This window comes from Tenrec ecaudatus, chromosome 1 (assembly GCF_050624435.1).
Source record: "Tenrec ecaudatus isolate mTenEca1 chromosome 1, mTenEca1.hap1, whole genome shotgun sequence".
NCBI lineage: Eukaryota > Metazoa > Chordata > Mammalia > Afrosoricida > Tenrecidae > Tenrec > Tenrec ecaudatus.
Genome location: NC_134530.1, coordinates 132,392,713 through 132,418,004, shown reverse-complemented (window position 1 = coordinate 132,418,004; position 25,292 = coordinate 132,392,713). Strand labels below are relative to the sequence as shown.

At 42.9% G+C, this 25,292-nt stretch overlaps 1 protein-coding gene across 1 annotated transcript in view; it reads left to right on the top strand.

Annotated features, from left to right (window-relative positions):
- Positions 1-25,292, top strand: part of PLPPR5 (phospholipid phosphatase related 5) — a 188,002-nt gene that overhangs the window by 147,285 nt on the left and 15,425 nt on the right. Inside the window, exon 5 of the mRNA XM_075539991.1 lies at positions 21,858-22,034. Coding sequence (XP_075396106.1) covers positions 21,858-22,034 — 177 coding nt within the window. The remainder of the gene's footprint in view (positions 1-21,857; positions 22,035-25,292) is intronic.

Genomic DNA, 25,292 nt, shown 5'->3' with positions numbered 1-25,292 from the left:
GATTGATGGGATTGTGAAATGTCAGGCCTCATGCAATCCCAGTCTCAGACGGTCCCTCTCATGTTTCATCCAGTGTTCTGCAGTCCCATGTCTTTGGCGGTCTCATGGAGCATCTTCCCAATTTCCTATCAGATTTTTCCCACCTGCTTGTTAGTGTCTTTCCTACCTGTCCCCAACCTAGAGCTAGCGTCTGGCTTTTAGAGTTGTTGTTTTTTTTTTAGCATGAAAAAAATCTTTATTACAGAAAAATAAATATCTTGGCTGAGAGACTCCAATATTCTCCTCTGCTGTGGAGAATAGGCTAACCTGGTTTGCATGGATTAATTTCTTGGATAATAACTTTCCTACTAACCAGGGCAGAAGAAGCATCTTCTAGTTTTCCAGATAAGATGCATCCTCAAAGTCAGTGATGTAGGAAGTGATAAGTAAACTGTAGTAAGCCCACCTCCTCACTCTGTGATACTGGCAACTGGCTGGGACATGAACTCCCTGGGGGGCAATATCTGATTATTGCTTTTGAAATTGAATCCCATGAACTTCCAGAAATTTGTGACTACATCCCTGATGCAAATGCTTCTGGTAGGAAGACCCTGGCAGTCAGGTAACTTTTAGAGTTGTTTTACTGAGTTTTTGTTTCTTTGTAATAGCAGGTAGGGAATGCAAAGATGTCCACTTATTCTGTTGTTTCTCCTTGTTCATAGACATTGAAAAGTACTTAGATCTGATGTGAAGCCCTGGAATTACATGGAAAATAGTGTGTGCGTGCACTTGTGCATTTTGTGTGTGTATCAAAAAGATTAAAAACTTTCATCAGATTTTCCACAAGCCCATTGATGCCACCCTCCAATTTAAGATTCCTTTTTCATCTGAAGGTAAAGTCATGGATTCCTTTGTGCAGTGAAGTAAGACATGGCTGTTGTGTGCACTTCATAATTTATTTATGACAAGACATTTATCAAAGAGGTCCTACAGCATAGGCTTTTGGAGCATGGACTTTGTAGCTAAGCTGATTGAGTGTGAAGCCTGCTTTGTCATCTACTACGTGAGAATCCATGTGCTTGTAACCTCTTTGTTAGGTTCCACTGTCTTAGGATTGTTTGGAATATAACTCAGTGAATGCACATTATGCACTTAGCACAGTCAGTGGCACATAATCATTATTTAGTACGTCATTTCCTTAATATTATTAGCTAGTATTGAATAGCAGCCTTGCTTCATGCTAGCTAGGCTCTGGAGTTGCAAAGAGGAAAGGATGTGTCTATCCTTAACAAGTTATCAAAAGAGAAAACAAATATTATTTCTATATAAATATAAGTCCTTTGGTAAGTTCTGAACAAAGTGTTGTATAGCAAAATCAGAAAGGGAATGCTTATCTCTATGACTGGGACTCAGGTGGAGAGTTTGAGCTGAGGTCAAGGACAGACACTATGAAGACAGGTATCTTCTGCCATCTACCACAAGTGTGTTCCCCAACCTCACAGCTTCTTGGAATGGAGGTTAGAAGCTGGTAGGTGTAAGAAAAGAGAGATCGTGGGAATTCACTCTCTCCATGTTTCTCCCGCTCCTTGAGGGGGAATAAAAGTGAGAGTTGGAATGGGGTGAGGATATAGTGGGGGTGGGGGTGGGGTTGGAGCTAGGCAGCTTTTAGTTGAATGGAAAAGGAGGAAGTGGGAAAGGAAATCCCAAGCCATGAGCCAAGGAAGGGAAGAGCAACTCCTGGGACCACTCAAGCAGCTTCCTTCTCCCCTCTCATCGCCACCCAGCTCTTCGCAGATGAAGTTTCGCATCATGTATCTCTAGCCTTGGATTTGCAAACTCCTCTTGAAATCACAATGCGGTTAATGTTTAGGATATTTATTGAAGTGAGTATGAAACTGGCAGTGTGACTGGTCACTGATTGCCGGTTTAAGTAAGCCATCCATTCAGATGCACTCAAAGTAAACATGAGACTCCAGAGTTCGACGTGCTGCTCACCTCTTGACGTCAGGGATTTTACACGTATGTCTTGCCTTCATCTTTCATCGGATAATTAAAGATAACAAGGATCTGCAATCTAGTAGTAATTAAATAAGGTATTTTCTTTTCAGATACTGTATGGCATAAAGCAAAAACTCACTGCCATTGAGTCCGTTCTGACTCATGCTGACGCAGCAGAACAGAGCAGAACTATACAGGAGTAGAAAGATGCATCTTTCTCCAGGGAAGCAGCTGGAAGTTTTGAACAGCCAACTTTGCGGTCCGCAGCCCAGCATGTAACTACGACACTGCCAGGGTTATATTAAATAAATAGAGTGTGTGTTTAAGAATTATATATAGATGCAATTAACAAATCACACCGACTTAAATGACAGTTTCTATTCTTGACTGAAGAAAGCATGAGAAATATTTTGAGTCCCAAAGATGCAACTGCATGGTCACACAGTTTTGAGGATTTGTCAGAGATAGTTGAGATGTGCTTCCATCATTTTACCCCCAATTTCCTGTCCCTGACATTTAAATGACATTTTCCAGCACTTCAATAGTTTTCCATGTTCTGCGTTCATCATTTCTCTTCCAGAAAAACTGAAAGCAATACCTCAACTACCCTCCCAAGAGAGTGCACGTTTTTGATATATTTAAAGGTTTCTAGATTCCTTGTTTACTTATAATTTTAGTTTCCTGTGTGAATTTGACAGTGCTAGGAAGTGAATTTCATGTCTTGGAGATGAAGGGGCTCAGAGAGTCATAGCAGTCCTATGTCCTCTGCAGGCACTTAGCAGCTCACATGTCACACGGCTTCCTTGCCTTGCATCGGACCGCGAAATAAGGCGGCGGCCGATCTTTTATCTAAATATCATCTCACTTCTTTTTTAGGTTGGGAAATAAATGTTAAGTGGTGAGTATATGTGGTCCTTGATTTTATAGAAGGGAGAGGAAATGGCAAATAAAAGTGCTTTTGTTCTCCTAGCCGAGGATAAAGGAACCCCACGTGTGTGCCATGTATTGATCAGTGTGGTCATGCTGGAGCGTAACGGCCTCCGTGTAAATCAGCCAAGGCGGCACTCTAGGGATAAGGTAAATGTGTCAGTGATGAAGGGGGTGTTATTCACAGCCCAGCCATCAATGGGCCATTGTGTCGAAGGCAGCTGAGTCCCTGAGCATATTCTGATCCTAACTGCAGGCACCAGCTGGTCCTGAACACTGACGCTGTTGTTACTCACATGGCGCTGGTGACTCCCCAGCGTTTGCCCATTCAAGGACAGCAACGACATGGTGAATTCTGTGGCTGTGATTATGTAACCTTTGTTAGCTACCCATGAAGCATCGCTGTAAAGAGACTGGATGTGTATTCTCGACTTGACTCTCATACTGTGTTTAAAGACCTGTATCCTCTGTTCTAGATGTGTTCAAGTCATCTGAATTCCCACGGGACAGTCCAACTCAGGAGCAGCCCAGAGTTGGTGCCTGTGAAAGAGAGGTCTCTGCGTACTGGGGCTCTCCAGGGTCTTCACCCTTTCGACACCAGCTCTTCCGCTGCTGCAAACATTCATTGCAATGGCCACGCAGAACTCACCCTACTGATGACTGTGAGGCTAAGTAGGGAGTGCCATGGTTATTTTGAGATCAGGATCAAGACGTGTGTAAGCAATGTCTGGGAGAATCCCTGAAAGTGAAGAACACAATCGCCCTTTCCTGCCTCAGAGAAGAGAGCTTTGTACACTCTTCTTGGATGTGCAAGCAGGCAGGTTCTTCCGTCCCATGGGCTATCCTCTCTTGGCTGCCCAGGCCTCCAGTGCATCCCTCAGGGCAGGCCTTCTCTTGACTCTGCACACCCGCTCTTAGCCATGCAGGCAGGCCTGCTGCTCTGGGCTTCCTTGGCCTGGGCTTCACTGCTGGCGAACTCATAGAAGGCCAGTGTGGCAGCTTGCTCCTGTCATGGAGTTGCCTTCCTAGCAGCAGGGCTCTGCTTTCAACTTAGGGCCTGTGTTAGACAGGGTTCTCTAGATAGACAAAACCAGATTGCTAGTAAATACATATATATATATACATATATATATACATATATATATATATACACACACACACACACACAGATCGATAGGTAGGTAGATAGATAGATAGATAACACAAGAGTGAACTATTAAATTATATACAGAGAGATAGATCTATAATACAAGAAATGAACAGTTAAATTATAAAGCAGTACAAATGCTCAGTGTAACTCACTCCCGTGAGAGAGTTGTGAGACACTGGAAGTCCTTTAAGTCTTGAGGGCCACCTTTCCGTCCTCTGTAGAGAGAGCTGGGTTATATATACACAAGCAGCAAACAGCAAGGCAGGTCACCAGCCTCCGGTCCCCAGCTCCAGAGAGGTACATTCCAATCGTGTGGGCTTAAAAGGACCTCAACGTATAGTGACACAGTCCACAAGCTATGTGTCCCGCAGGTAGTGTAGCCTCTAAATTGAGGCACAGAACAAGCAAGGCAGCCACACACTGGTCCGATGATCAAAGAGTGAGAGACAAAAAAGGCGAGGCTCACCGAGCCATTTATCTCTCCACCCTTCAATTAATCCCACTTGTGTTTATGGCCAGGCTGGCACAATAAACTAACTATCTCAGGTCCCCTCACAAGCTTGTCACCACCAGGGTCTCAGAGTCACTTCCAAGCCTACTGTTGCCACCTCTGCCATAGGGCCTTTGCTGGGCCTGTCCCTAGCAGCTCTATAATAGGGGCCTTTCCAGGCCAGCTTCAGTGTTTTCAGCTCGCTTACAAGGTTTCTGGCCTCCCCTCTCTCAGCTTCTCTCTTCGCACCTGTCTAAAACCCATGTGGGGTTACCTCCTATTTAAGCAAGTTCCTTGTCAGAGTGCAAGGATCCGCATGTGACGTCCTCCCTGGGAGATGAACGGCGGAGAAGGGGGGGAAGGGAGACTCCGGATAGAGCAAGATATGACAAAGTGGCAATGTATAAATGACCAAGGGCACATGAGGGAGGGGGGGCGGGGAGGGAGGGGAAAAAAAAAAGAGGACCTGATGCAAAGGGTGTAAGTGGAGAGCAAATGCTTTGAGAATGATTGGGGCGGGGAATGTATGGATGTGTCTTTATACAATTGATGTATGTATATGTATGGATTGTGATGGGAGTTGTATGAGTCCCTAATAAAATGTAAAAAAAATAAAATAAAATAAAGAATCCCTGTTGGCGTAGTGAGTTGAGCATTGGGCTGCTAACCACAAAACAGTGGTTTGAATCCAGCAGCCACTCCACGGGTGAAAGACCAGGCTCCCTCCTCCTTATCTCTACAGGACACCCCCTGTCAAGGTTTAGTCTCAAACTCACAAGGGCTTTTCGACTAGAGGAATCACTCTGAGCTGCAATGACTCGATCGCAATCAGTTCTCAGTGGCCAGGCATAGCCTTTCCAGCAGGGCCACGAACTGACCAAACCCTCAGTGGACCAGATGTCCCTAGATTTGCATAATAAACTGGCCTAATTAATGCAAAGCAGATAAACTAATGGGCAAACAAAAAGTATCAAACCATCTGTGGAGTTGCTACAGTTTATTCAAAAAGTGTAATGAACCTGAACAAGAGTAACAAACTCACTGGGCTGGACTACTAGGCAACCTCTGGATAAGGGGGGAGAGCTCTTCAACTGGCTTTTCCAAAGCACCATGGAAAAGACGGCATAAACTAATTTCACTACAACCCCTCTGCTTATAAGTAAGGAAATTCAACATATTACAAGTATGTAGCTTTATACCAAATGAATAGTTTTAATATTTTATTCCAGTCTCAAAGCAAACATTATCATCATGCTGTCATGTGATAAGGATAAACGTTACACTGTTGTATGATTTCAATGCTAGGTCTGCATTTTCTATATAATCAAATCCAAACCAAATCCACAGCCCTCTAGTCCATTCTGACTCATTAAAAAGACCAAATACGACCAAAGAGTTGTTTGCAACTCATGGTTACCCTAAAGGGCCCAGTGGAGCGGCCCTCTTTGAGTTTACAAAGCTACAGATATTTTTTAAATCATTTTATTGGGGGCTCGAACAAACTCTTAACATAATTCATGCATCCATCCATTGTATCAAGCACATTTATACATTTGTTGCCATCATTTTCAATTCATTTTCTTTCTACTTGAGCCTTTAATAGCAGTTCCTCATTTTATCCTTTCCCTCTTCTACTCTCTCTCCCTTACAAACCCTTGATAATTTATAATTTTTTATTATTATTTTATGTCTTATACTGTCTGATATCTCCCTTCACCCACTTTTCTATTGTTCATCCCACAGGGAGGGGTCCTATATGTAGATCACTGTGAATGGTTCCACACCCACACACCTTTCCCTCACCCTCCTGGCATCGCTACTTTCACTATTGGTCCTGAGGGGTTTATCTGTCTTGGATTCCCTGTGTTTCCAGCTCTTATCTATACCATCTGGTCTAACAGGATTTCTAAAGTAGAATTGGGATCATGATAGTGGGGAAGAGGAGGTGCATATTCCCTTGGTGTTAAACTGCACCCTGACTGGCTCATCTCCTTCCAGTGACCTTTCTGTAAGGGATGTCTTAGGTGCCTACAGATGGGCATTGAGTCTCCATTCTCCACTTCCCGATTTTTTGTTCTTTGATGCCTGATACCTAATACTATCAACACCTCATGATCATAAGGGCTGGTGTGCTTCTTCCATGTGAACTTTGTTGCTTCTCAGCTAGCTGGTCGCTTGTTCATCTTAAAGCCTTTAAGACCCCAGACATTATATCTTAAGATAGCCAGGCCCCATCTGCTTTCTTCACCAAATTTTCTTATGCACCCACTTTGTCTTCAGGGATCATGTCGGGAAGGTTAGCATCATGGAAAGCTGGGTTAATAGGAAAAAGTGTTCTTGCATTGAGGGAGTACTTGAATACTTGAGAACATTGAGGTCCAATGTTCATCTGCTACTTTAATACCAAACCTAGAAATATATGCACATACATGTATTTCCCCATCGTCATATATAAATATATTTACTTGTGTACATACCTGCATTTATACCTTTATAAATGCCCTTTGCCCCCTAATTCTTACCTCTATTTCCTTTTACTTTCCTCTTGTCCCACTATCATGCTCAGCCTTCATTTGGGTTTCAGTAATTCCTCTCAGTTGCATTGCCCTTGAGCTAGCCCTACCAGGCCTCTTACATCCTCCTCACCATTTATTGTCCCTGGGTTTGTTAACACCCACTTCCTTTTCCCTGCTTCCTCCTCTCCCATGTCTCCTGGAACCCTCAGTCCCATTGTTTTCACCTCCAGATTGTTTTTCCCATCTATCTTACCTAGATTGACCTGCAGAGATAGTAATATGCACAACACACAAGACAGAGCAAAACAAAGCAACAAAAGAAAACAAAACAGCAAAAACAAAAAACCAAGGTGGGGGCAGGAAAGCCTATAGATAGTTCAAGGTCTGTTTGTTGATCTTTAAGAGTGGAGTGCCACGCCCTGGCCCCAAAGTCTACTTTTAGTATGCCCTCTGGGCTTCCTTACTCTGCTCCCTTTCCTGTTCTGTTGCACACCCTTAGTGTTTCGCCTTGGTGTGGAGGGGTCAGATCCGGTGCAGATCCCACTCTGTGTGTCCAGTGTTGTTGCCCATAGAGCTAAGGGTCAGTGAGGGATGTCTTGTCTCATGGTGGGGCCAGCCCTGTTGTCCTCTCTGTGCATTGGCTGCTCTGAGCAGGAGTATCATCCTCAGGGCATGGTGGGCCAGGACGTGCTCCACTCTCTCTTCTTCCCCCTGAATTTGCTCCCCTGTGCTCTGATCAGACATGTCCCTCTCCCTGAGCTGTAGATTCAGTGCTGTCCTCTGAGGTGAATTCTTCTGCAGGAAGGGAGGATGTCCACATAGTCGAGATTGGGGATGGCTTCTCAGACCTGTCTATTACTTCTTTTGAATTAACATCTTGGAGCACCAGGTTGAAGTCTGGTACCTCTTTCCCTGTGGAGATATAAACAATACCCTCCCGTGGGTGGGTTAGTGCCCTGTTCCTCCACTGCCTATGATTTTCCCCCCTCCTTTTTAGTTGATTAACATATGTATCCCTGGATTTAATCTGGCCTCTGCCATACTACGTGGACCTCACCCCTGGAGTGTTTGTATACAGTAGCTTTTTCCCTATGCCCCTTTTGCATTTTGTTTTAAGCTTACCTCAGCGGGCCCATGATGTACTTGTCCTTTTGTGCTTGACTTACTTCGCTTAGCATACTTTCCCCCAGTTCTTCCCATATGACGATGTGCTTCATGTGTTCATCACTGTTTTTTAGGGATGTGTAGTACTCCATTATATGTATGTACCACAGGTTTTTAATCCACTCATCAGTTGATGGAAATTTGGGTTGTTTCCAACTCCTTGTGATTGGGTTGTTTCCAACTCCTTGTGATTGTGAACTATGCTGCAGTGAACATTGGAGCACAGATGTCTGGCCGTGGTTTGTTTCTTGTCTCTTCTGGATGTATGCCCAGTAGGGGGATTGCTGGGTCGTATGGTAGCTTAATTTCCATCTGTTGTAGATATCACCAAACTGATTTCCATAGTGGCTGTACATACCTACAGGTCTACCAGCAGTGGATGAGAGTTCCTATTTCACCACACCCCCTCCAATACTTGTTGCTTTCTGATTTTTTTAATTGGGCTGTCTTTGAGGGTGTTAGGTGGTATCTCATAGTTGTTTTAATTTGCATTTCTCATAAGGCTAATTATGGGGAACATTTTCTTATGTTTATTGGCCATTTGGATTTCTGCCCCTGTGAAACTTCTGTTCAGGTCTGTGCCTACCTCCTCATTTGGCAATTTTTTTTTTCTTTTTGGAAGCTAGCAGAGCATTATAGATTTTAGTAATAAAGTCTTTGTCTGATGTGTCATTACTAAAGATGTTTTTTTCAGTCTGTGGACTCTCTTATTACTGTCTTGGTGAATTCTTTCAGTGTACACAGGGATTTTATCATCAGTGTATCCCACTTGTCAATTTGTGGCTCATTTTTATTTGTGTTCTTCCCAATTTCTGATAACCTATGTATTCTCTGCATCAGAGTTCTCAGGTTTGTCCCAATTCCCTCATTGATGGCCCTAATAGTGTGGGATTTTACCACAAGGTCTGTGATCCACTTTGAGTTTATTCTTGTGCATGGAGTGAGGTAAGGGTCTTGCTTCGTTTTTGTGCATGTAAATATGCTGTTTTCCAGCCCCACTTATTGAAGAGGGCATTCAGCTATAGAAATTTATGAGAGCAGAAAACCTCATCTTTATCCCCAGGAGCCGCTGGTGGGTTTGAACTGCGGCCTTGTGGCTAGCAGCAAAGCCTGTTCCACTATACCACCAGGGCTCCTGTTCTGACTCATAGTGGGTTTCCAAGACTGTAAATCTTACAGGTACAGCATCCTCATCTTTCTCCTGAGGGGCATCTAGTGGGTTTGCATCGAAAACCTCGTAGTTATCATCCCCAAACCTACCCGCCTGCACCACCAGGTCTCTTTGTCTGGATTCAGTGTTACTCAGCCGACATTTACTGGGCATCTCTGACAGCTCAGACACTCTGCCAAGAAATGAGGGGATGACAAGCAACACATGAAATTATCTATGAATGAAGCAAGCCTGCATCCTGCCAGTTCTAAGCAACATGAATAACATTGTCCTTCTCATTCATGGACACTACGATGTAATGAAGTCTGCAAGAAGTTACTTTGGCCCCGAACATTGAATTTCTGAGACCGAGCTTCCCTTAATAGTTTGTACAAACTGAATATGAAATCCCCCAAGTAGGTAAAGTGGCATACAAAACAATCTGTTAATTTTGGTGACAGAGAAGAAAAATGTAGTTGTTGCGTTACCAATACCTGGGCGGGGAAAGGAAGATGAGATGTACCGTATATACTCAAGTATAAGCTGACCCGAATCTCAGCCGAGGCACCCAATTTCACCACAAAAACCACACTAAAAATGTTCGGAAAAACTCGGCTTATACACAAGTATATATGGTAATTGTCTCATTTGAAAAATTCAGTAACAGTTCAATAGAGTCAATAACAGCATGTTTATTATGTAATGTGCCATTTAAAACAGAGTTGTTTGATGAACTACGGGTGGTTGTAGGTTTGGTATCTAGCTGTCATCAATGTAATAAATAAAATTCTCTATTTTCCATTCCCCTTTCATCACGGTGTTCCAATATTGTTTGTCCTACTCGACATTGTTTGATTAAAAATAGAGAGGCTGGGCAAAAATCAGAATGCAGGGAGAGTGTGTGCTTCATTTCTGCTTTAAAACTCTGAGAGAACTTGTAAATACACCGACGTGGAAGCAGGTCAGGCAGTAGAGAGCTTGGCTGTGCTGACAGGAAGAGGACACCATTGCAGAAACTGAGCGGAAAGACAGTCAACGTGGAAACCTAAGGGAGGAGTGGCTGAGACTCAGGATTATAGCTTAATGAAATGTAATGTAAGAGCTTAAATGAACCAAGCCATGGGGCAGAAAGTACCCTGCCAGGGATTGTCTGTAGGTTGCCCGATGACCTAATAGGCAAGACACATGGCAGTGAAGGCCCAAGAAGATTGGGGAAGACTGCCAGCTGACCTCTGCCTTCTCTTCTGTTGCCTCCTCACTAGGATGATGAGGTCATGCAAGGTTCCCACTGGAGCACTTTGTTAGTCTGGGTAAATTAGACAACAAATTTATAAATACATGTGAATAAGAAAGAGCTTTATATGCAAGAGCAACTGAATATTGAGCAAACATCCCAACCCAGCCCAGATCAAGTCCATTAGTCCGATATTAGCCCATATGTCTGATACCAATCTGTAAAATCCTCTTCAGTGTCATGAGAAACATGCAATGATGCTGAATGCAGGAAGGTCACAGCAGTGGGTAGAAGGTCTTGTGGATACAGTGGTGCCGTAAGCATCTCAGCACTGGCAGGGGTCTCTGTGTGGCTCCTCCAGCTCAGGGCACTAAGGTAGCTCCATGCGTCTTGTCTGCAGCATTGTCTCTCAGGGAGTGAGCTTGTGTCCTGCCTCGAGCGAGCTGTTTATGTTCTTTGCACCTACAAATGAGATCATCAAACTGCCACCTGATTGGCAGGCTAAACTCCCCCCTTCACTCTTAATCCTCTCGAATTGATAACAGATTATGCAACCACCACAGCCACACTGTCATTTTGCCAGAGCAGGAAGGATGAGCTGCAGAAGTGGGCCGTTATTCAAGAGTCTTTCCTCCCCATTCCTATTCCGGTTCAATGCAGCATAAATACTCATGGTGATGCTTAGATCCATTACGGAAAGTAAATTATTATCATGTTGTATAATCCAGATTGTACTCTGTAATGTATATGACTTGAAGTGTCAACCATGTATTGCACATCCATCACTGTCCCTAAGTGTCTGAATTATGTGAATACATCAATCTGGCTCAAAGGCATGGTCTTTCTACAATTAATTTTCCTGCCATCATATTTATGCTATATTCATGCTAATTGGCCATGTATGAATATGGATAAGAATGACAAGCGTGGATAGAGTAATCAGATGTCCAAGAGACTACACAGCCCACTAAAGCAAAAAAATTACATTCAATATCTCCAGGTTAATTTAAAAAGAAACATCTACATTTTGTATTCTAACCATGAGTTCTAACCTTGATGTTGCTTTGGTGTTGGTGATCCATAAGGAGAGAGAAACTAATGGGAGAGATGCCCACGACAGGATGGAAGGTTATTTTGAAACTAACAATTTTTATTTTTTAAATTAACTTTTTAAAAATAACAATTGATGGTCAGCAGAAGCTGTCAAAGTCATCAGTCCCCGTAAGGAACTCATGGAGGTTTTAGGAGACAAGCCGAATGTGACCAAGAATGTTGGATGATTATTAAAACCCGGCGTCCTCACACTATGGCCCGTGGGCCACATGTGGCCCCCAAGGACATTCATCCGGTTCTTGGGTGTTTTTGTTTTTTTACTTCAAAATAAGATATGTGCAGTGTGCATAGGAATTTGTTCATAGTTTTAAAAAAACACAAAAACTGTAGTCTGGCCCTCCAACGGGCCTGAGGGCCAGTGAACTGGCCCCCTGTTTTAAAAGTTTGGGACCCTGATTAAAACAAACAACAAACGTATTGCTTTATTGGATTGTTTTAATCCAGGCACGAAAAAATGGTAATCAGTTTAAGTAGAATCTAATCCTAAACTTATAATGAAAATAATCAGTGAGTAAGACTACGGGACGCAGTTCATTCCAGTTTTCGCTGTGTATCCTGGGTTGCCAGAGGGGATGTCCAGCAGTGGGGTTGGTCCCGGCTCCCATTGGGAGGAAGGAGAGCGCAACCACAGGGCGGTGCCTGGGTGGCTGAGGGATCATACAACCGAGTTCATCCCACACGAGTGGGGCTGGCAAAACAGGTTAGAAGTTGGAAAAAAAAATGAGAAAGTATGCACAAAAGCCAAATACAATGGAGCCATTGGTGGGGGTCTTCAGGTAAAGACTTTGAAAGGGAGACGAATGAGGGTAAGGAGAGAAGAATGAGGAGAAGAGAGAGCCATGTTTTCTACAGGCTCACACTGGCACTGAGACCTCGACGATCGGCCCTCGTTGGGCACTGCCCCCGAATCAAGAGCAGAGGGTGACCGTGTTTTCCAGCCCCAATTCAAGTCATACTCTGTGAGTGGCTTGTGCATGTATGTAATTTAATGCCAACAATGTGTTGTGGCAGCGCCTTCAGAGTTATTCCCGTTTCATCCCTGTATGGAGACCAAAGCTTTCATATATGGGATAACCTTTCTAACCTTGTTCCAGACTAGGACTCAAGCCACATATTGAGGATTCTGATGTATGCTGGAATCACCGCACCTGGATAATCCAGGATAATCGTCCCCGTTCAACGTTCTTAACCTTAATTATATTTGCAAAGTCGCTTTTGCTTTGTAAAGGAATGTGCTCATAGGTTTCAGGGATTATGGTGTCAACAAGTAAGAACATCTCATCTGTTCAAATAAAAGCAGAGATTTATTGCAGGCTCCAAACAGAATGGGAGACTGTGAAGTCAAATGTGCCAAAATGGAGTGACAGGCATATTTATTAGGTAAAATCAAGAGTTTATGGCGCAACACTGAATGGAAGTTGCAAAATCTGTGTCTCTATGGCAGTTGGTAAGAAGTCCTGGTGGCCCAGTGGGGAAAGCAACGGACTGCGAACCCCAAGGCCAGCCGTTCAAACCCACCAGCCACTCTTAGAAGAAAGATAAGACAAACCAGAGCCCATGAAGATTTATTCCCTAAGAAACCCTCAGGAGCAGTTTTACGGTGTCCTTGTAGGCTCACTACGCATTAGAATTGACTGGACAGCAGCAGCGATGTGAATGTGGTTGGTTGATAACCTGTGTAGGGTGTATGAATTTGTTCAGTGGCGTTTGACAGGCGTCATAAACTAGCAGTTTTCCTAAAACATTTCTAGAGAGTTGCAGAGAGAAATCCTGATAAGGGTCTGCCTTAGGAACATTCTTTTCATGCCTTTAGTTTAATCACAGAGAAATAAGTTTCTTTTGTTGCTGGCTTAAGTCGATCTAAGGGTTTGATAGTAGCAAGAGACAGATGCAAAGCTAAAGTGGAGTAGAAGTTCAGGCTGAATTGACCATTCTGAAAGATCCAAGTGCCGCAAATTGCAGAACTTTCCCAAGGGAAAGACATCTTTAGTGGGGCATCATTGTTCTTATCATTGTCCTTCTTATGGCCTACAAAGAGTCACACATCCCACATGACATCTAAAATTCTCCCCAAAGCTCAACCCATTCTAACATCTGTTCAACATCTTAATTCAAAACAACAGAAAGTTCCAAACCTTCAAGATACCAAAACTTAGCAGGTAAATGTTCTAAAATAGGTATAGATGGCACTCTGGAGCAATAGTCCTCTCCATCAGTGTGGATCTCTGAAACTAATAATTAAGCGATCTAGTTCCCAAATGCAATTGTAGGGCAAAATAGGATACCAGTTGTAGATAATCCTTTTTGGAAAAGGGAGGAAAGCATGGGGAAAATGGAGTTACTGGTTCCAAGCAGTTTCAATAGCATTTGGTTTCCAGGCCTGAGAATATTCTTACATACCTCTGAGCTCTCTTACCCCTTGCTTTTTAATGAAAAGTACTACACTTTTGCAAATGAGCAGTTTTGTAGTTTATTTCTTGCCTCTGATTTTTAGTGTCTGGCAGAATTCTTTCATTTCATACTCTGTCTTCCCCTTTCAGTTCAAGCCGGCAGTGTTTGGTGGATGTAAAATACTACGAACCTTATGCACGTGTTAGGGAGGGAGTTCACTCCATTGGAAGCTCTTGTTCTCATCCATCAGTCAGAAAGATTCTGCATGCTCAAGAAATCATGATTCATTTTCCAAGAAAATCTCCCCATTGCAAAGGTCTTACCCTTAACTAGGTCTGAAAATTCAGCTCTTTTGTATAAAATAACATGTTCATAGCTCCAGGGATTAAGGAATGGCCATCCTTACCTATCGCAAATGGCTACCCTCTACCAGATATTGCTCCAGCCAGCGTGAGATAGAAAGGAGGAGACATGTTATGAACAAGTGAACAAATGCAGATGCAAGCGAATGTCTGATAGAGATAAGTATTTTATAACAATAAAACACTGGAAAATTTTTACTTTTTCTCATGCATGTTGTTAACTTGTTTCAGTCCATAGTCAGTGGACACCTCTATGGACACACCACTGTGCTGTGTCTTTCATATGGATCAGTGAATGGGCAAAGGGCCCTTCTAATGAGGTGTAACAGTGGAAGGGCAGAAACAAGTTGAGAACATCATTTTAGATATTGACAAATGGTATGAAGAAAATACGTCATCCTCTGTCCGTGGGCTCTGCATTCTTCATCATACATTTATTTATGTATCTATATGGAGAGCTTACTGTGTGTCAGGCTGTGACCAGGTACTGAGTTTACAGTTGTGCGTTCCATCAGACCTCCCGACTAGTGAAAGAACAACGAAAATCAGCGCTAGCCACGCATTGTGGTCAATCCCCTGAGAGCGAGCTCCTTGAAAGGATCCCCTGCATTATCTCTGTGCCTGGGGCATATTTCTGGTTTCTGCTCCTTTCCTTGGAACTTTGGGCTCATCCCTTAGAATTGAACCTCAGGAATCTCCTCTTTGAAGCCATCTAGCCCAGTCTCTGGTAGAGACTTTGACTGTTTTATTGATTTATCTTTATATAGTGTGTTTTCTCAATTTACAAAGAAGTGAAAAGCATTCCTTTTTTACAAATAAATGAGTCCAGTCACATAACAGAGTAACATGGCTATTAAGATTTTAGTAAAATGGAAAAGCAAGCAAAATATCTATGTGTCAATGCTTGAATGTGTTTGCATAAACAAGGAGGAAGGGGTATAACAATACCCATCTGACTTTTGTGGGTGGGTGCCACTGAGTTCATCCTGAGTCATAGCCTGTATAGCACAACTGCTGCCTAGGGTTTCTGAGACTACAATCCTCATGGAAACAGCTGCCTCATCTCCCTCCCACCCAGTGGCAAATGCATTCAAACCTGCAGCCTTTAGGTTATCAGTCAAGCACTGACCCACTCTGCTGTCAGGTATCCCACTAAGCTGTAAACAGGCAGCAAACAATGAGCTTTGATTTTCTGCATTTTTATGCAAATTGATGTTTGTGGAATGAGTCTGGAATGCTGACATGGATGTGGAACTATAAGGTGGAGGGCCGATCCCTCAGGATTAGGTAAACAGACTGTTCAATTCTTAGGCCCTCCTGTTGTGTTTTATTTTAGCTGCCTTTTGACAGGTGGCTAATCTAGATGGTTTCATAAGTGAATTAAAAACCAAGAAGGCATAAGTAATCAATTCATGTCCTGTTTCTAACTTGCTTAGCAGATTTTTATGCCATAAATTAAGAATAATAGACTTTCTGTGCAGATAACACAATTAGACTGGTTAAAAGGCACGTCTATTCATAAAATACTTAATAGTTGTTGAGGACAAGTAAAAACTCTCTAATTTTTCTTTTGTGACATCCATACCAACCGACTGTACTCCAGAAAATATGTGCAATGCACACCCCCATGAAGAGATCACTGAAGACACGGGTGTCATAGCAAAATGCGGCGAAGAACCCAGATGGTATGTAGCTATCAGAAGGAATAGCATCTGGGGTCGTCAAAGTTTTCGTAAAACAAGCAGCTATCTAAATGAGGCATCAACTAACTCCACATGAAGAACCACCCAAGGCTGTGAGAGCCAAGGATTATAAATTTTTAAAAATCTAAATCTCAGTGGGACAGTATCAGAGCTTACATTCTGAGCACCTTGTTTGCAGAAGGCCACAGATGACAGTGGAAACCAAAACTCCATTCGCAGGGACCCCTGTGTGGATTAGACTGCTGGTGAATGCTCTCTGACCATCGCCCAGGAGTGTGTGTAGTCTTGCCGGCAGGCAGAGCACTGGAAAGGTGACCATGGTCCATGTCACGCTATATCATTTGATCTCCCTTTTGACCCATTTTGGAGTTGTTCCAGATTTTTTATATTTTTTGCTTTCTTTGCAATTGAGAGCTTTTTTCTGTTTTGTTTTGTCAGTGTTGTTTTTGTTAGTTGTTTGTGTTTTGTATGAAATATGAATCCAATATATGGAATCCAGGATAAGTAAATCTAGAGAAACAGTAACTGGTATAATACTAACTCACAATGTTGCAATGCATTAGAATTGATTCATTGGCAGTGAGTTGATTTGGGGGTGGAAGGCATGGATTGGGGGGGTGGGGGCTGGTAATGGGGAGCTAACAACAATAAGAAAGAAGAAAATATTCTGAAATGGATTCTGGTGGTGATCACACAATTCTTCTTAATCTGATTAAGCTATTCAATTGTATGATATGTGAATGATATGCCAACAACACTATTCTTACATGGTGTAAATCACTTTACTGGGGACTCTTACAGCTCTTATAACATTGCATACATCAATTTTATCAAGTATATTTGTACATATGTTACCATCATCTTTTCCAAAACATTTTCTACTTGAACCCTTGGTGTCAGCTCCTCTTTTTTCCCCACCCACCCACCCTTGTGAATCCTTGATCAATTGTACATTGTTATTATTATTTTGTATTTTACACTGTCTGATCGCTCTTCACCCCCATTTCTGTCATTCATCCCCTTCAGGGGTGGGGGAACAACAACATGTGAATGTATTAATTTCTAATGAAAGGGATAGAGGTCGATGTATATATATTTATGTGATAAGTATTAGGCTATGAGATGAACTCTGGGCTCTACCCAATGCCTCCCTTAACACAAGAACACTTTGTTCTGACAACTTGGCACTCTTTGATAATCAACTTCAAGACATGATTACTGAAGACAAAGCGGGTGCGTAAACAAACGTGGTGAAGAGAGGAGATGGTGCCCGTCTGTCGACAGATAGAGGGTCTGGGGTCATAAAGGATTGAGGTCAAACAAGCAGCCATCTAGAGGGGAAGCAAACAAAGCTATTCTTAAAAAAGAAAATATGTGCAATACAAGCACTGTCATGACCCATCTTGATGTCGAATGTAAGCAAATGTCTCAAGAAGTCCAGCGAACCCTAGAATGCATTTACTGTCTCCTCTGTCGCTGCCCATTAGCGTAGGGATTTAGTAGAGGAGGGCGTTTCATTCTATTGTGCATAGCATCATTGAGGGTCGCAACGGACTTGATGACGCGAAACAACCACAGCAGTAGAGGAAGAGCTAAATTTTACATTCTTACTGATGAAAACGCCTGTTCAAGAGTTTGCAGAATGGTCACCTTGTGTCATTAGGCTCCTTATCACACCATTTCTGCTTCACTCAGGCAAGATTCAAAGAAGCATTAGAACACGGTGGCCCGTAGATCAGGATGTACCTATACTACACTGGGTTGCCAGGGACTGGGATGAACTAAATGGCAACTGGTGTTCCATACACCTTGAACACGGAAGCCTGGGGTAGAGCTGACATTGCCTTGTGAGATGGCCGTGTAGCATCTGTTGGGGGTTTTCCACCCAGGCCACATGCATACCCCGTGCCACCTGAACAGCAGAGTATGGATGTGGTCTCCTTTCTGTGGAACTACTTGCCCCTGCCTTCTCCCTGCATTGCAGTGATCTAGCACTCATTCATATTTAGTTTATTGCATTAATCTTTTATTGCAGAAATCTTGTGTCAGCTGTGTAGTTGTTTTATTTCAGAAACCATCCAAATTTTTTCTGTGTTCAACTTCATTCAAATGAACTAGTCATGTTAGGAATTATTCTGCATCATTGGAAACGAAGTGGTGTGATACCCATGCTTCGTTGCTTGAGTGACCAGAGCTTTATAACACATGTCTTCAGCATGCCAAGGACATGAATTTCTCTTTCCCACCTCTTCCTGCTTCTGACATGTTGACTTACTCGCCATAGTGAAATCAGTAAGCTCTCCTGAGCATCAGTTTAGAATGTACAGGCATAACTCCCGACAGCCACGGGCCCAAATGGAAGCAAGTCTCTTTTTTGTTTTTCTGCAGCCTATTGGGATCTGGGATGGATTGCGATGGGCTAGAATTTGGCTTGAGAGACGCTCCATATCACACGGGGCATTTAAATATTCATACCACCCCTTCTGCCAACTAATAAGATTGCAAATTTTTCCCAGGAACAAAAAATAAAGCAAAAATAGAAGATAATTACTGAATTTCATTACATTGAAAAAATGACTGTTATGAGCCAAATTTTAAATTCTGATTTTAGTCCAATATCTCAGCCATTTTCAAATATATGCAAATCAGGAGAATAGGTAAGTGGTCATGGATTTCTGAGTATTATCAGAGTGCATTATTGGTATCAGATACTTACCTGACTTTAATCCTATCAAACCAGTTTCTTATGCCACTCTCAAAAGCCTCTCTCTCATAATTACCCGGCTGCTAACAAAATAACAACCAACACATTCGCTTGCCATCTGTTTTTATAGTACAGCAACCCCCCAAACTGAAGCTTGTTGCTGTCCAGTCAATTCCAACTCCCAGCAAACTTGTAAGAGAAAAGAATCTGCCCTGTGGGGTATCCAAGGCTGGGATATTTCAGGGATCTGGCTGCCCCATCTTTCTCCTGCAGAATGGCTGGTAGGTGTTACCTGCTGACCTTTTAGTTAGCAGTAAGTTCTTAACCACAGCACCACCAGGACCCCTGGTGTCGTCATGCACATTGGAACTTATATTGAGCAACATGATAAATTAAGTTGGAAGAAAGACCCAGTTCTTATTGAGTATAGTGTTAGCATCGATTTGATGCCAGCTAATAGCGACCATATAGAATGGGGTAAAACTGCCACTGTGAGTTTCTGAGTCTGAAACTTACAGGAGTGGAAAGCCTCATCATTCTCCTGAGAAGCTGCTTGTGGTTTCAAACATCTGGCCTTGTGGATTGTGGCCCAATATGCAACTACTCTGCCACCTGAGCTTATTATTGCTTAGCCTCGTGACTCAGAACTACAGACATGTCTTACAGTGCAATCGATGGCCACTATACATTCTTAATCGCTGCAAAAACCATGTGAAAGGGGAGGATGGTATTTGACCTCCTTCAGCTTTCATGTTGCCACAAGGCAGAGGGCAGTCATGTCTCTAAACATCATCCTTCTGACACCAACTGTCACCACTCTACTTCTTTGCTGGGTCCGATAATTCATCGCAATGGCCACACAGAACTCTCTGGTAGTACTCACCTTTAAGGAGCTTCTGGGGAGAGGTAACAGGTTACCACAAATCAGGATCAGTAAACAGTAAGGTTTTAGTCATTGGTCCATACCAACACCTCTCCTTAGCCGGCAGCCAAGCCTCTCTCCAGTCGTTAGCATCTCTGCTACCTGGTCCTTTGGCCTCTGCCTCTGTGGACCAAAAAGCCTGTCATTCTGCATCACAGCCTGGTAGTCTGGAGCCTGCTGCTTGCCTTGGCTCCTGTCCTGTAGTCTCTGGGCCGCAGTCTCTGGTACCTATGGTCTCGGCCTCTGGTCTCTTCACACGTGCTCCTCTTTGAGGGTCCTGGGATTTCTCCGTGTCAGGGTTGGTTCCTTTACATTGATGGGTGGCTTGGATGGCAGTGGGCTTTCTGTCTCTCAGCAGACCATACCCCAAAGGAACAAAGGGTGTGATTTGGTCCCACCCTCTACAAAAGTCAGCATTTAATCCCACCTTCATCCTGCCCATTCGTATAGCGGAGTACTTCCTCTCAAATGGGATTACAGCCACAGGCACAGAGTCCAGAACTATATCACATGGCTATCAGAGCTATATTAATTAACTACATCAATGGAGATGCCAGAAAATTTCAATATCTATTCTCTTGTTTTGCTTTGGTTGGCACCTTTGCCCCTAGTAATTAATTTTGTTTTTGTTGTTTGGATTTATAAAATTTAGTCATGATGAATTACTTTCATAATTTCAGATAAAATTAATGTAAACCTTGGTATGGCAATTGGACCGCAGATTCCTTCTTCATGGGAACATTTACTGACTAGAAATATATTCCATCATATTTTTTCTAGATCTGTTAAGAAGTTCTGACTGTATCAAGTTTACAGTGTCTCAATATGGTTTGCAGAAATGTAAACATCAAAAATGCCTTTATTAATTTGCCCTTTCTAAAGACATTATCAAGGTTAATTGAAAAAAAAATGTAAATTCCGATAAAAAAGCAGCTGCTGAGGCTGCCTCTGTACAACTAATGCCCCATAGAATTAAGTTTCTTGGCTTAAAGTTTTAGGGTCATAGTTTGCTGGGACATCAGCGTTGATTGGCTGAATACCAATGTCTTCAAGTCCTTCATTTCTACCTCCACATGCACTGTCTAGGATCTGCAGTCTCATAACCTTGCAAGCTGCCATCTAAGTACAATTGGTCTCTACTCAGCTGGAACATCAGAAAATGAAGAATCAGTACTAAAAGCAAAACCAAAAAAACCTCACCGCCATCAAGTCTATCTATTCCAGTGCACAGGGCGACTTCATCTGGAGGAGGTGGCTAATTATCTCTAAGATCTGCTAGAAGATCAGAAGAACTTGAGTGTGCTTGGCTATAATTAATGAATAGTTTAATCAAAGATTTTACAGAAGAATTTTGGTCAAAAGGTAGAGGTTGTTGAACAGAATATAAAATTCTCCTTGAATCCAGATTTTTGGAGTCATTGAAGTTGGACAAACTTCCTCAACTATTACCCTGTCATTCTTTACAACATTATCCCTGGCAGTCTTCTTCAATCCTAATCAATGCAGAATGGCTAGCATGAGCACTCTGCTGTTTTAAAGAACCATCCATGGTTAGATAGGAAACAAAACAAATGGTTAAATAGGAAGCCTAGCAGGCAGAAAGTATTTTTTTATGTTCATGGGGTGGCAGAACAATTTGGAAGCAAACTACTTAAAGATAAAATAAATGCCACTGGGTTGTAACTGTAGAAATTATTGAATTGATACATGCTCTTCTATGTATATTTTTAGCAAAAAATATAATATAAATAAATCATTAAAAGGGGGCATGGATTCATTATAATAACAAAGGGTCTTAGCATATTTATGTTCAATGTTCATAACTGATTAATAATGCTATATAAAAATTACTCATGCATGTAAGTAAAATAAGATGCTCGTTCCTCTTAAAGTCTGTCTCTCAGCTTTTAAGAAACTTTTTTTTAAAATTGTATAAACTATAGTAAATTATTTGAACCATGTACACATGTGTGTATATTTAAACATAATGTATTCTGTGTATCCATTAAGGAAATAGGTTCATGAAAAGTCTTGTTTTTCCTTTAATATTTCAGATGTATATTACCAACACAATCAAAACCAAAGGAACAAGACTTGCTAAGCCTGTTCTGTGCTTGAGTTTAATGTGTTTGGCCTTTCTTACTGGACTCAACAGAGTAGCAGAATATCGAAATCACTGGTCAGATGTGATAGCCGGCTTTCTGGTTGGCATATCTATAGCAGTATTTTTGGTAAGTACACATTTATTTATATTGGATTGGGCTTAAAGTAACCTGTAAGAAAACACAAGTAGGAATCATTAGGCTTGTCTAAATGTGGTATATCAAATGGGAATACATCTTAAGTCATTCATTCTTCCTCTTCTCCCACGTGTTTTGCCCAAAGCCATTAGCAGGGTGTGAAGAATATAAATTATACACTTAAAGTTCATAAAATATTCTCTTACAAAATAAGACGAAGCTAAATGCCCTCAGGCCTTCTTGGCCAGTCCTTAAACTGGGATTGATTGCAGTAGTTTTTGTTTCCTCTGGGCAGTTTGCACCTCATAGCATCTGGAACATCTGCAAGTGGCTCCCACTGACTCTCCATGAGGCGTGCCTCGGTGTGCTCGCTGAGTAAAAGTCCCTGGTGCCATGAGCCTTTCCCCTTCAGTGACTGTGAATGAAAGTCTGCACGATTTCAGAGAAAATCGCATCTTAAATGCAATTCTGCTCAATAGACAGCTGAAGCTAGAGGAGACAGAGAATGCAGACATTGGAAATAAGACGGCACCGAGAAAAGGGAGCCTCCCTGTGAGGTGTTTAGGAGATGGAGGTCTGGGAACTTGATGGAAGGCAGGAGATGCTGAGACGGGACCAGGGGGAGGGGCGAGCCATGATGACTCCCTGGTTTCCCATTGGGCAACTAAGGAGAACATTTGTTTTGACCAGTGATTCCAGCTCTGGCTTGCAATATCCTGGGGTGTTTCCAATTATCCTGCAGTGTGGGCATCCTTCTAAAAGGATTCCAGAATAGAATTAATGCTAACCTACTCCAAGTTTCCGTGTCTCTGTGGAAGACATCCACATCTCCCAGGCCTCCACACCCAATGCCTTGCATTTGCCTTTGACTCATTCTCCTCGTTCATCCCCCACATGGGTGATTCATCTTGTCCCAGTTCCTTTACAAACTATTTCTGCTGTGTCTCATTTGCCATTGTGACCAAAGCCATTCAATTCTAGAGTTCATGTAGTCTCACCTCTATTATTTATGTAAGCTTCTAGTGGCCTCCTCGATGCTGACTTTCCTCCAAAGACCCACATTCTAGACAAATTACATTTATGAGATAACACATTGCTAATAACCACCCTCCACCTTTGTTCTGCTGCATTAAACCCAGACCTTTTTCTTTTTTTTAATCTTTTTATTGGGGCTCATACAACTCTTATCACAATCCAGCCATCCATCCATTGTGTAAAGCACACTTGTCCATTCACTGCCTTCATCATTCTCAGAGTGTTTGCTTTCCACTTGGGCTCTTGCAATCAACCCCTCATTTTTGTTTTTCCCTCCCTCCCCGCTCCCCTGTTCCTCATGAACCTTTGATAATTCATATATTATTATTTTATCATATCTTACACTGCCTGATGTCTCCCTTCACCCACTTTTCTGTTGTCAATCCTCCAGGGAGGAGGTTATATATAGATCCTTGTAAGCGGTTCCCCCTTTTCACCCCACCCTTCCTCCTCCCTCCTGGTATCACCACTCTCAGCACTGGTCCTGAGGGGTTCATCTGTTCTAGACTCCCTGTGTTTCCAGTTCCTGTCTGCACCACTGTGCATCCTCTGCTCTAACCAGGTTTGTGAGGTAGAACTGAGATCATGATAGTGAGGGGGAGGGGTGTTTAAGAACTAGAGGAAGGTTTAGAGTTTCATTGTTGCTACACTGCACCCTGAGTGACTCATCTCCTCCCCACTACTCCTCTGCAAGGGATGTCCAGTTGTCTACAAATGGGCATTGGGACCCCATCCCGCACTCCCCCTCATTCACGGTGATATGATTTTTTGTTCTTTGGTGCTTGATACCTGGTCCCTGTGACCCCTCATGATCACACTGGCTGGTGTGCTTTTTCCATGGGGGCTGTTGCTTCTGGGACCTCTCTCATTAGACTCCTAGAGTCCATGCGGCCCCCTCGCGCACCTCTACGCTGACAGCCGCCGTGACTCAAGTGCACCCCAGGCACGGCAGAAACACCCAGGCCTGCACTAACCTCATGGTTAGTTGCATATCAGGTTACTGTGATCCAAAGAATTTTCATTGATAGAATTTTTGGCGGGAAAAAGTTTGTTTATTTATGTATTTTTTAGTATTGACATCATATAAGTCAAATTCTCCAAGGGCAAATGGTCCAGACCTATATTGTCTAAGGTGACCCCTAGCTATATAGGTTTTATTTTAATATTTAAAGATTTTAATTTAATTCTCAGTTCCTCCATTGTGCGTGCCATAGTTTCAATGCTCAGTAGTGGCCATGTGACCAGTGGCCACCATATTGAATACGGCATGTAGATGGCCCTCTTGATGGGGGGGGGATTTGCCTCCCCCCTTTTGTCTCAGTGGACAGCTAGTGTATTTGAGTTCATGACGGGAGTTGCAATCAAAGGCTCAGACTGCAGATCCTCCCCGTCATTCTCTCATACACACCTGCATTCCTCTAGTTTAGCGGTTCTCAACCTGTGGGGTCCCCCTGTCATTCTCTCATGCACACCCGCATTCCTCTAGTTTAGCGGTTCTTAACCTGTGGGGTCCCCTTGTCATTCTCTCATACACACCTGCATTCCTCTAGTTTAGCAGTTCTCAACCTGTGGGGTGTGACCCCTTTTGGGGTCGAATGACCCTTTCACAGGGGTCACCCAATTCATAACATTAGCAAAATTACAGTGATGAAGTATCAATGAGAATAATTTTATGGTTGGGGGGTCACCACAGCATGAGGAACTGTATTAAAAGTTCCCTTGGCTGGTTTTTGGAAGTCGATGCCAGGCCTGTCTTGTAGTCCATCTAAATCCGAAGGTTCCACTGAAACCTGTCCAGTATCATAACAGCACCCAAGCTGCTCAGACCGACATGAGGTGGCTGAGGGTAAGGAGCATTGGCAGGGAATTGAACCCAGGTCTTCTACATAGGAAACCAACCTCCTGTTATCCCGTTGACCCCAACTCTTGGGATCCTATGTATAGGGTTGCTGAGGCTGTCAGTCTACTGGGAGCACACAGCCTGGTCTGTCCCTGATCGAGCCCCTAGGCTAGAGGTCCATGGCTTACTCAACCGCGCCACCAGGACTTTTCAGGCCTTCCACATGGCAGGCAACAATTGTACAAGTGAGCCGCTACATTCCCACACGCTTTTAGGCAAGTTAAATTTCACGCTTCACGGTGTGAATCCTGAAATTCAAAACCAGTCAGCTTCGGTCTTCTCTCGCAAATACAACTGCCCAACCTACACAGTTG